Here is a 12,971-nt window from a genome sequence, read left to right as displayed (position 1 = left end):
ATAAAATACTACCAATTAGAACTTACCCTTCTATTAGACCAAATTAATTTACAACTAAACAAATTTTTGTTATATTATGTTTGTCATTCTTTAAACAAAGTATAATTAAAATTGTGTGTGATTTTGTTTCTCAAGATCTCTTATTCAACCTTTTATTTAGTATTATTATATTTAGAATCTGTTTGAAATTCGCTTATTTTACTAAAATTGAAAACTTTTTACTAAAAGTACTGTAAATAAAAGTAAAAATTAGCTGAAATAAATAATACTAAAAAGTGCAGAGGAACCTATGAATAGTAGCAAAAATAAGTTAAATAGTAAAATAAGTTGGTAAAAATAATTTTTGTCAAACACACACTGAGTTTGAGTTTTGGTGCAATGACAAGTACTTTCCATTAAAATGGACAAGATACAAGTTCAAGTCTTAGAACTAAACTCTCAAAAAATAGGACGGGTATAATTATTTACCAATTACCTCTCTTAGACCCGCTAAAAATGAGAGTTCTTTTGTGCATTAAGTAAAATGCTTTTTCTCACCCAAAAAAAAAAAAAAGGCGCGACCTTTTATTTAGTAATATTATATATAAATATTTAATATATACAATGGCATACAATTTTTCATAATTCTTTTAAAAATTCTTAACGTTAGCTATTATGATGGATCCATATGAACGAAATGTTCACTAATTATGACTTATTGAGTTAATAACTTCTTTTAAAAAAAGTTGTCAAAATTATTTTTAATATAAGGCTATGAAAAAAAAATTTGTATGACATAGTGACAATGTCCAAAACATGGCATCTTATCTTAATTGTCATTTTTTTTTCATGCAGGTAAAAAGTAAACCTATCCAAAATGTGAATGGGCATAACTTGGGGAAGAATTTAACCCAAAAACACGATAACTTGGCTTGGGGAAGAAGTACAAACTATAGATAAAGCAGAAGGGATAATAGTTTTTCACCCAAAAAGAAGATAACTTGGTGGGGAAAAGCAAAAGGGGTAATATCTTGGTGGAAACGAATTATTAAACTTGGGACAAGCGACCTAAATATTCCTTCTTCCATTTATATTGCCATTTATATTGAAAGCTAGATGATGACGATGATTCCATATCTGAGGTGAGGAAATTGCTACAAGAAAAAGTGATTTTGATTCTCATATTCCTATATCTTAAACAAACATTTACATATAGTATTATTAACGTATAACCATGATCCTTGTCTTTGTTGTTCCGTACATGAAACAAACTCTTTGTCCTTTCATTATCAAGTGTCCACAACTTGTTAAAATGATATACTTTCATAAACCAATTTCCTTAAACTTCCTTAAAATTTTAATTAAACATTAAATTAAGATAGCTTTAAAGTTGGCTTTAATTTGGTATTTGCTGTAGGAAGTGGAAAATTATTGAATACTCCAGAGTACCATAAATGCGTACTAATAATTACCATAGGAAGTAGAGTTTTAATTGTAGAGCATTTATAACATGGAGCTTTAACCAAAATGTTGTGTTTCTTAATGTTTTGAGTATTTAGTATCTGTTTGGATACTGCTGAAACGCATTGCGTCTGCGTTTCACATTTTTTTTTTTCATTAAGAAGCGCCTTTAGTGCTTTCCAGTGGCTACCGTGCACTATTCACGGGACCCATAATCCTCTTTTTTTAACAAAACTTTCATTAAAAATATGTCCCACGGCACTATTCACACATTTAAAAATTATTTTGTTACAGTGTTTTCAGTTTTCAGCAAAGTAAACGGTATCCAAATGGACCCTTAGTATTTTAGAATTATGAACTTGTAAAACACTAGTCAAAATAGATATATAGATTTAGATATACATAACAGTGAATTATTTTTCAAAAAGGTCAAAATTTCAGTTTTTTTTTCTAAAAGTTTTTAAAAGAATTTTCTTAATTTTCTGATTGTATGTATGGTTCACTGGTTCATTCTCTAATTTCCAGAGGTGTTATTTCAGTTTCACTACCACTTGCAAAAACGTAATTATTCACAAATCACAATCTCCCTCGATTAAAACTTATGCAAACTAGGATTAGCAAAGCATGTCAATTGCAAGTTTGCAACGAGTATTGAATCTTCTTTACGTGGAGAAATGGAAAACTTTTGATGATTCTGTCAACAAACCGTGAATCAACCCTATGATCTTGTTGGAGTGTATCAAATTAAATAGTAAGTAAAATAAATAAAATTTTATATACACGTATAGAATTTCTTTCTTATTGCAATTCTAGACGTTTCTCATTTTTCACTAGAAGCTTCAATAATTTGCTCATCACGTATGAAAGTCCGTGAAGGTGCATCGTCAAGCGAAAAGTTCAAAGCCCGTGTGGCCTTGTGATTTCTCAAAGAAACTGGATCATTTTTCTAAAAGGAACTTCAGCTCCCCCTAAGTTTGAATCCTGGTTCCATCCCTATATATACACATATATACTTTGATATTTTAAATTGCATTATTGGCATTAATTTACTAATTATTATTTTTATTTTTCCTTTTGAAAAAAAATTTAATAATAGGATTTTATAATCAAGAGTTTTGCAAGTCAATTGGTACATCTTAATATTTTCAAGGTCTAACTAATGAGAGTTGTCTCTATGGATATGAGGGTGGAGTAATTTGAGAGGGGCATAGAGCTCTCAAGTGAGAGGGAGAAATTGGGTAAAGATTTTCTTATTATCTGGATATGTGCATTTTTTTTTTAAAGATTTTTCTTGTTATTTATTTGTTGGATTTCTTAGGTCAGTTTATAAATTTTTTGGGGAGGGGGGGCCAAGTATATAAATTTAAGAGTCAGAATTAAAATTCCTTTTATTAATATACGTACTAGTATTTTTTTTTTTAAGGTTTTTTTTGGGGGGGGGGGGGGGGGCGCGCATGGCCACCCTCAGCCCTTGAGTAGTTCCGTCCCTGTGTATGTATACTCATTTGTACATTAGTTTATAAAAAAATTTAGAACTTTTACTCCAATCTAAGTCATAAATCATATATATGTTGTTTGCAAAAGTTACATGTTTTCAAAATTATCTTGTATGAGAGTTTTACATATTTCTAACTTCTATATATTGATTATAAAAAAGTTCTCTAATTTTCTATAGTCATGTATACCAAAGATTCAAAAATGAATTAACATCTTCATTGAAAGTATCAATACTAAAAAGTTATGGTCAAACTAAGTCAATAGATTGAAAAATGAATAGATTGAAAAATGACTAGATGGTATGACTTCAAGTTTGCAAAGCAAGCTTGAAAAGATCACTTAATGAGAGGAGGTGCAGGGGCCACACTAAGGGCAGTCCAATGTAATACTGCCCCTGGTGTCACACTCTTTATCATATGTTTTTCGTACACATTATTAAATATTAGCATTGATATATTATGTTGAATATATTAGAATATATGTGAAAGCAGAAGTTTAAAATAAGGAATACAAGAGTTCATGGTCCTTAGTTTTATGTAATATAGAAGAGTTAAAAAAAAAAAGTGTGACACTAAGGGCAGTCCAATGTAATACTGCCCCTGGTGTCACACTCTTTATCATATGTTTTTCGTACACATTATTAAATATTAGCATTGATATATTATGTTGAATATATTAGAATATATGTGAAAGCAGAAGTTTAAAATAAGGAATACAAGAGTTACGAGATTTAGCTTTATCAGCCTAGATCCCCAGATCTTTATTATAAAAAAGTATATTAAAATTCATGAGTTACAATGAATATAAGATGGGTATATAAAATATTAAACCCTAAACTTATAGTACAGGTAGGAGACTTGTCTTTAATGTGGACCAATTACATTAGGCTAATATGTTTAATATATCTCTAACACACATCATGTATCACCATTTATTAAATATGGATATTTTTTAAAAATGTGATCATAATATGAATATGTGGATATTATAGGTACAAAGTGTATATCAAAAACTTTTGAAAGAATAGTTTTTTATTTTTAAAATGATAATGTGGAAAGAAAGATTGAGGTTTGGCCTTTCGTTTTTAAAACAGGACAAAAGGCAAATTTTCAAATCATAATAGCAAAACTGCACGTACTGTCCCTATTACAATATCGTTTTCTTGAAGAAATATATGTAGATAAACTTTGGTTTTCCTGTGTATGATCAGAAAACATAACCACGTACTTGTAGTTCCAATCAACATCTTTCAAGCATCAAGTATTAACAGCTTGATACAAGTGGTCCAAAATTGCGGAATAGCGTATACCATTTTCATTGAAAGCCAGGTGACGAAGATTCTGTATTGGGAAAAGAATTTTGATTCTCAATTTTGGAATATTTCTGAAGGTATCATTTGCAGCCGAAAAAAATCTTCTCCATTTCAAGTATAGTCCATTTTGTCAAAAGAATTACTCAAAATAATCTTGAATTGTTGTTTGACATACTACATGAATTCTTGTCCTGTTATTAATTTATTATCAAAAGCATACTATAAAGACTTGGTCATGTTTAAAATAAATTAACTTTCATAAGATTTAATTTTGGCTATGGAACTAAATTAAATCTATGGAGAATCCTTGTACAACTAATATTTGATGTTTTTCTTTATGGTATATATGAATTTTATCTTGTCCTCTTGAATGATTCAGCTTCAGCCCTTTTACACATATAGTTATTCATTATCCAGTTCCTTGAAATGTTTATGAGATCAAAAAACATCAAATTAACAAAAGAAATATGGCCATATTATGTATCAGCCAGATTTTTGCTTTGCCTATACAGATGAAATATTACACAAGCAAATAATTTGAATGACAGAAAAGAATACATATAGTCCACAGTGACTATTCTACTGAAAATCTATAACCGACCTCAAATTTTTGTTGTTGTACATTTTTTTTTTCATGTGTAATAGATTACAGGCTTATTGGAATTCATATCCCAGAGCCCTCCCTCCTTCACATACTCAAGATACCTTGCGAATTCTGGCCTGGCCGTAGTTTTCTTCTTACGACGACGACGAGTACTATCAAAAAGACTAAAGAGTGGATGGCTCTTGGTAACCTTTTTTGCTTGCTTCACTTGAGACTTGTCTGGAAATGTCAATTCTGGTGTACACTTGGTTGATGAACCAAACATTTTAGCTGGCAAGCTTGTAACCCTCTTTAACTTCGCCTCCAACAACAAACCAGCGGTAGGCTCATCGCCTAATCGTTCATATCTCCGGTGGCTTCCACATGTACTCAAGGCTCTAAACATGGCTTTACCAGGAAAATTTGCTAGGAAAAAATAGCTTAAAACTTAGCAGTGGATGAGAAAAGTAAGAGTGGGCATATATATGCATGCCTTGTATCTAATATGCTGAACAAATTGGTAGGTCATAGGTGGTAGGTAATTGTTAATTGCAGTGTGTTTTTGTTGACTTTTTCCAGTAATCCCAACCACCATGAAAGAAATGTCAACTAAGAGGTGCTAGTGTGCAACATCCTAACCGTCCAATATTACATGATCTCATGGCTGTGCTCATTGTTACATGAAAGGTAGGTAGCAGCCTCACAATCAAATAATTAACCAGGTAGATAGTAGATACAGGATTTTTGTACTCAATAAATGTCGTGATTCTTGAAAGTTGGGTTCACTGATCTTGATTTACATTCAAAAGTCTCAATTCTCAACCTCCTTAATTATGTTTTGAACCTGCCTTTACCTTTCACCATTTCTTATGAGAAAATGACGTTTGTTTTCTTATGAAAAAGTTTTCAGGTGAAATTGTTTTCTTTTCCGGTGTTTAGCTACACTCTTAAAAATGCTTTAAAAAACATGAGCATCGCTATAGATATAAAAAAAGTATAACATTTTTTCACAACAGTTAATTGACAAGTTTTTACAGGTTATTATCTAGACTTATAGTTGTCAAAAGGTGAATCATATTGAGAATCAATATTTAATTTTTTTGTATTGTGTACCATAAGATTCACAAATACTTAATAAAATTTATAAAAAATTATAGATATACATATATAAAGAGTATATTTATTATGAATTTTGAATATATTCAATTAATGACTAATATATTCATCGCTTATATAATAATATTTAACAGCTAACTAAATAAATCAAACTAGCATGCATGCATGCATTTATAATATACACATTAAAATTGATTAAACTCAAAAGTGATAATACATTACAAATGACTCAAAATAATAATTTTTTTATTATATTTATCATCTTGCCTAATCAACTCCATCTAAGTCAATGTTGTCATCATGTTCATCATTTTTCAAACTTAATTATATCTTCATTAAAAACTTTCTTTATTGTTATCAACATTTACTATCACTTTTTTTTTAATAATTAAAAAAAAAAAAAAATCTTCTTGACATTCTAGTTTCATGAACTTATAACAAAATGACAAAAATAAAAAATAATTATATTGTTCATACCTTATTCATAGTATATTAAAGAAATTTGTAAATATGAAAGTGAAGTTTAAATGTATAGTCCAAATTTTGTAGGAAAAAAAACACTTATGGACATGTTATTTTATTAGGTTAAATTAAGTAACCTAATAATTTTGTGCAAAAAACAAGTCTAACAACCTGTAAGATTCAAATAAAAATACAAATTTTAACAAAATAACTCATTTTAAAGCGTATGTCCATGTATTGTATGATACGTATGATTTTACAATACGCACACTGTATGGTACAATTCATAAGTATTTACGATACACATTTACGATACAAAATTTTTTACACATAATACTATATGTATTGTACGATACTGACAATTATATTTGTACCCACCACTAACGTCACTCTTTTATCTACCGCTAATAATTTGTCACATCAGCAAAACGGGGAGTAGGGCTTGCAATTTGCTTGGGTGTTAGTCACGGTGGTGAACACCAAGGGGCAACGGGTCTTCTTGGATTTTGTTGTGGAATTTTGTAGATTGTTGTTATGGTGGATTTTTTTTCGATGGGCGGAGGGAGGAGAATGAAATAAAGGAAAGGGAACCAAAAACAACTAGATGAAAAAACGAGTGCCAAACAGATTTTGGGGTTAGCAAACACTAAAACTGATTTTGAGAACAATTTCTCAAAACAACTAAAAAAAACAAGTTTGGAAAACACAAATTTAACAAGCCAAATTTTTAGATTATGAATTTGAGAGTGGTGTATTTCAACTTTCTCCTAAGTGTGATATCTAGAAGTCTATTATTTATTCTTTCTATATATTCTTAAATTTTGAGCAACTCAAAACCTAGCAAACAAACGCTAATTTGTCACATCTAAAACCCTAAAATCCAAAATTTTATAATTGTTAAACTACCCATCCAACAAATAAGCTTGGATATCCCATAAATAACCAACATACTTTTCACTTGTTATTGTTCACAACCCTAAAACAACCCCATAATTTGACATTTCTCCTTTATTTCTTCCCCAAATCGTTATTATTCCTTTTCATCATTATTACAAACCTTACATTTTTTACTAGTTCTTAGTCATTACATTCCTGAACATTCGTATCTGCAACTTCCATCTTATTCTATTTTACCATCGTAAAAAGCTACTTTATCAATTATACCATACTATTTTACAACATAACCAACATTCCAACTTTTATTTTCCTATTATACTCATTAAAATAATATATATTACCCACTAAAATAATATAATATATTCCAATACAACTATCTCATTAAAATAATGTAAGATGGCATTATAGCCTAATTGTAAAAAAATTCGCAATTGTAAAATTTTACAAGCTGAGCTCTTTTTGTGCCTTTATACTAAATTTTCCCACTATATACTATTTACAATTGCCAATGAAAATGCTCTTACTATTTTCTAGTCATCTCTTCAAAAATATGAGCTGCCTAGACTTGACCCAAGAATTCTAGGTTCGACTTGACTTTGTTGTTTCTTTGACCAACGTCAAGGCTACTACATCAAAAGACGAATACATCACTCAAATGTCAGGAATGAATAATCACGTCTAACCTCCTTTTATATCACACGTTTTTCTTTATCAAAATAAATATATCGCACGTTCTTTATCAAAATAAATAAATAAATATATACATATATATATATATATATATATATATATATATTTGGGCTGAGAAGTTGCTTCATTATCCTCAAAAAAGGTCATTATCAAACAGATCTTGTAAAGTTCGTGTAGAAATATATAAACAAACTCGTCCCTCCTTGATTGGCTTAGTTCAAAGAATCAAAGGCAAAATTATCATTCCATACTTTATATTTACTATTTCACAACAATATCTAAATTTTGATTTAATGGTTATATTTTCACACATGAAAGTGGATATAAAAAATTTAAAAAAAAAAAAAAAAAAAAAACGTACGTAAAAAATCGGATATAAGAGAATAAAAGCCCGATATATGATCTTTTTTTTTTAATAACAAAAAAATTGGTAGAAGTGATAAGCCCAATAGTTCAAAGTTCCTTTCCTCTTGATTTTTCTCCCTTTCTTGTGAGCTATTAACCTAGTAAGGATTCAAAAATTAAAAAAGAAGAATAATTGACACCTTTCATTCTAATTCCTCTACCCTTTTTTTCACTAGAGTTCTCAGGCCTTGATCTCTTCCTCATCATCCCATTGCATCTTTCTAGTACATGTCTAAGAATCTTTATTGTTACTAATTTTATAAACTAGAGGTCAGAGAGAAAACTCTCCCAAAATTTGATCATGTAGTATTTATGCATGGTATCATTAAAAACAAAATAATTAAAAAAAAAAAAAAAAAAAAAAAAAAAAAACCAACAACAACAACAAAAACAAAAACAAAAACAAAAACAAAAACTGCAAGTCAAACTGTAATAACCTTTTATGTTATCTTTTGTTATACTAATTCTTATTTGTTTCCATTACTCTCCAAAATTAAGCTTCCAACCACCCAATTCTGACGCCATAGAATCCTGTCAAACAAGAGATCTAACACTATTAAATTTTTTGGTTGGATGAATACAGTTCAAAAGTATACAACATATCAATTGGGTTAATGACTAATACTCAGCATATGAAGGACAAGCCCAAAAAAAAATGAATAATGTGGAAGTTTCATCCCAAACTTTTTTCATCTAAGTATTATATAACTTGTGAATTGTTTATTCAATGCATGTACAACCAATATTTATATAAATGATAACCACAAACCTAATTGAAGAACCAAATTTATGCGTTGCAGAAGACATGCACTGATGCATATATAGAAAAACATTCAAACCACATAATAGATAGATATGCCAAATCAATATCTAAAGTACAGTTATTATTGAAATAAAATTGTTATTTAATTATTATTTTTTTTTAAAGAACATGGGAGAAAATTCAAAAATTTAATCTGTTTAAACAAGGATATTATATATATTTTTGAAAAAAAGTGAAGAATAAGATCGTCTCAAATTTGCAACAGTGACATGTCATACTAATTTATACAGTATATTAATACATGGGGCAAGAAATTCCACAGAGAAAATGCTACAAATACATTTAAGTTTAACCATCATATATGGTATGTAGAAATCCCACTGACAAAATATTGTGAACATGTACAAGGCAAACAACCACAGGTACTGAAGAAACAAATTCTTTCTCCCGATGGGCCACAAACTGTGAAACTCAAATATCCAAAAGAGACAATCATGGAGAATCCATTATGCATTAAGCAGATTCAAGCTTGTGTGGCAAGCGTAGTCCAAGAGCATCATGCCATGGCGGGTAAGAGCAACCATGGAACGAGGCTCATGATCCAGTTGGTTTGTTTTAAGGAGAAGGGGAGACCTAGCACACCAGCACCCACAATATCAATGACAGAGCATTGATAGAGCTTGTGGCTCATTGAGAAGTGGTTTGTCTTCTGTGGCACTGGAGGTCTTAGAGCAGTGTAGCACTTGGAAGGAAGATAAACAAGAAAAGGCAAGAAAGAAGAGTGTAAGAATGCAAATAGGAATTGAAACCAATTGACCTGAGCTAAAGGAGCAATCAACAAATTACTAAAAAGATAAATCTGGGATGAAAACAATAAGAGAGAGCCATCATTAGTTACTTCCACCAAAGTGACCTAGCTCAGCGTGATCAACCTAATATTTTTTGGCTAAAAGTATTTATTTCAAAGGGATACTCAAGGGAAGGATGCAGAAACCAACAATCTGGTTACTTGCATTAAGCAAATGTAGAGGTGGGCTCATCCACAAATTTTTTCTTATATATTATAAATAAAGATTAGGCTCATCAAGGAATATGTATAAATTTACATCTATTGCTTCTTATGTTTGAAAAAAAATTACCTGAACTACTGAAACAATAATAAAGAGATTTATATTTCCAAACTTGAAACAAACTCATCCTAAACCAAAAACAATGACACCTTGTTTACAATAGGAAAAAGGGAACAACATGAATAAAAAATTGTTACTATCTCCTATCTGAAAATTTTTGCACTTTCCTAAAAGCGTCAAAGTTGAAGTAATTTTCTAAGTCCATGATTATCATATCCTTTCTCAAATACCTGAACTAAAATAATCAAAACTAAATAGTTCCACCAAATTAAAATAAAATAAAACTCATTTAAGTGTGATTGAACCAATCCACAACTCAAATTCCACAATTTATTTTTCATAGAATCTCACCTCCTAAATTTACATCTCCAGAAGCACCCCATTTATTCATGTAACTGCTTCTCTTGCCCATCCATTTATGTTTAAGGTATAAAATCTAACACAGACATCCAACATATGAAAGGGAAAACTTGGAATTGTGGAGATTTTAGGACATTTGATCTGAATTATAGTAATAGTTGATATTTGCAACTGAAATAGACATACTTCCGCATGTTGCTGGCCTATGTACATCAAGCAGGAAATTTATTTCTGAAGCAATGTATATATGTAAGCTTAATTTGTAGACTCTGGCTAATCCCCTAACATCTTCATTATTTAAAAGAGGATGAGTAAGCCAAATGCATCTGTCCATACCTCTAAACAAATTAGTTATTGTGAGTACAAGAAATTCTTAAGCCCTGATAATCACACCAAAGTTTTTGAAAGAGAAGCAGATAATTGGTGTTCCCGCTGATTGATGAGCAGAAGAACAGATACTGATGAGTTGGTGACAAGTTGACTTTACAAAAAAGAATGTTAAGGTTAGGCAAATAAGAGTAATCTTACCTTGCTTGGCCACTACAAAAAATTTCTACAAGATTGATATGGAACAAATGCCTAACTTGATCAACCATACATGAAATGTTCTCCTTTTCTAGACTCTTTGATTTTCAAACCATGCATGACAGCATTCTCCTGGCAGCGTGTTACAGTGATCCAGCTACTCCCAGCTTCCTTGACCAGTCCTTTTGTGCTCATAATGCTTCTCAACTCATCTACAGAATCCCACCTTCCAACGGTTGCATAAAAGTTTGATATAAGTACATAATTCCCTGGCTTATTTGGCTCTAATTGCAATAGATGGTTTGCAGCAAATTCGCCCCTTGTTACATCCAAGTTATGACTGCAAGCATTCAATAGTGCTGCCCATACGGCTGCAGTAGGCGTAGTACCATGCTTAATCATATCATTATATAAACACCATACTTCATCTAGCAGACCTGCCCGGCCTAAGATATTGATGAAGCAGGCATAATGCTCTGGTCCTGGATTCAGACCATACTTCACCCTCATTAAATTAAAACATTCTTGGCCTTGCTCCACCAGTCCTGAATGCCCACAAGCTGATAAAAGAGCAAGAAATGTAACAGAATTTGGCAAGACCCCACTAACTTCATCCCCCATCTTCTTGAACAGCTCAAGAGCTTCAAGCCCATGTCCATGGCCTCCATATGCATCAATCATGCTTGTCCAGGAAACCACATCTTTATTGCAAATTCCATCAAACAATGACCGAGCTTCAAACAGTTTCCCACATTTCGCGTACATGTCCAATAAAACATTGAATAACTGGGTGTCGAATGTGAACCCTTGACGTAACGCAACACAGTGTATCTGCTTTCCAATCCACAAATCGGAATTCTCAGAACAACCTGCAAGAGCACTAGTAAGTGCAACAACATTGGGACTCATCATACACATAATTGAGAATGCCTCTTCATATTTTTGATTCCTAACACACCCAGAAATCAAAGAATTGCGCATCACATCATCCCTTCTACGATCCAAACTGTTAAACACTTTAATACCTTCCTCTATGCACCCAACAGCAGAGTAAAAATCAATCAAAGCAGTACCCAATACCACTAAATCACGGCCCATCACAACCACCAACCCATGAACCTGCTTACCTTGACGAAAGGCCTTCAACAAGGTACAAGCTTTAAGCACAGAACACAAAGTAAACTCACTAAACTCCACTCCCTCCTTCCTCATTGCTTCAAAAACTCCAAGCGCTTCCTTGGCAAGACCCTGCACGCGTAAAAAGCTGGAAAGCAAAGCATTCCAAGTCACAATGTCCCTGGATTCCATCTCATCAAAAACCTTAACCGACTCACCCAAGTACCCATTTTTGGAGTATATATCCATGAGTGCAGTTTTTGTCACGGTTCCCATGTCCGTACCCGTTTTGATCATAAGCCCATGTACTAGCTTGCCACGTTCAATGGCCGATGACAACGCTGAGCACGCGCCCAACACCGGAGTAAAAGTGTATGCATTGAGGTCGGAGCGTGTGCAGTGCATGTCACGGAAGAGAGTCCATGCGGCAGGAGCATTGTCATTGCGAATGTATGAGACTAGAAGGGCGTTAAGAGAGTAGAGGTCTCGGTGGGGCAATTCGTCGAACAGATTGTGGGTATGTAAGTTTTTTGAAATAACGGTTATTATGCTTTTGGCGGGGACGGTAAGTGAACGTAAGGAATTGTAAGGGGCGGACATCACTAGAGCTATGGTTTGTTGTGATCTGATATCAAAGGTTAGTGATAAAATATGAGAAAAGTTATATACACTGAT

At 31.9% G+C, this 12,971-nt stretch overlaps 2 protein-coding genes across 2 annotated transcripts; both read right to left on the bottom strand.

Moving 5' to 3' along the window:
* Positions 1–4,702: 4,702 nt before the first annotated feature.
* On the bottom strand, positions 4,703–5,338 carry LOC115995500. The gene has a single exon (XM_031120086.1). The coding sequence runs from the start codon at positions 5,236–5,238 to the stop codon at positions 4,882–4,884; it is 357 nt and encodes a 118-aa protein (XP_030975946.1). The 5' UTR covers positions 5,239–5,338; the 3' UTR covers positions 4,703–4,881.
* A 5,025-nt stretch (positions 5,339–10,363) lies between these two features.
* Positions 10,364–12,971, bottom strand: LOC115995447 (pentatricopeptide repeat-containing protein At5g66500, mitochondrial). The gene has a single exon (XM_031120019.1). The coding sequence runs from the start codon at positions 12,894–12,896 to the stop codon at positions 11,244–11,246; it is 1,653 nt and encodes a 550-aa protein (XP_030975879.1). The 5' UTR covers positions 12,897–12,971; the 3' UTR covers positions 10,364–11,243.

This window comes from Quercus lobata, chromosome 6 (assembly GCF_001633185.2).
Source record: "Quercus lobata isolate SW786 chromosome 6, ValleyOak3.0 Primary Assembly, whole genome shotgun sequence".
NCBI lineage: Eukaryota > Viridiplantae > Streptophyta > Magnoliopsida > Fagales > Fagaceae > Quercus > Quercus lobata.
The sequence above is the reverse complement of the archived record's forward strand: the minus strand, read 5'-3'. Positions and strand labels throughout refer to the sequence as shown.

Bases quoted from the DNA above. Each gene is read 5' to 3' on its own strand.
- LOC115995500 (XM_031120086.1), bottom strand. From the start codon at position 5,238: ATGTTTAGAGCCTTGAGTACATGTGGAAGCCACCGGAGATATGAACGA.
- LOC115995447 (XM_031120019.1), bottom strand. From the start codon at position 12,896: ATGTCCGCCCCTTACAATTCCTTACGTTCACTTACCGTCCCCGCCAAA.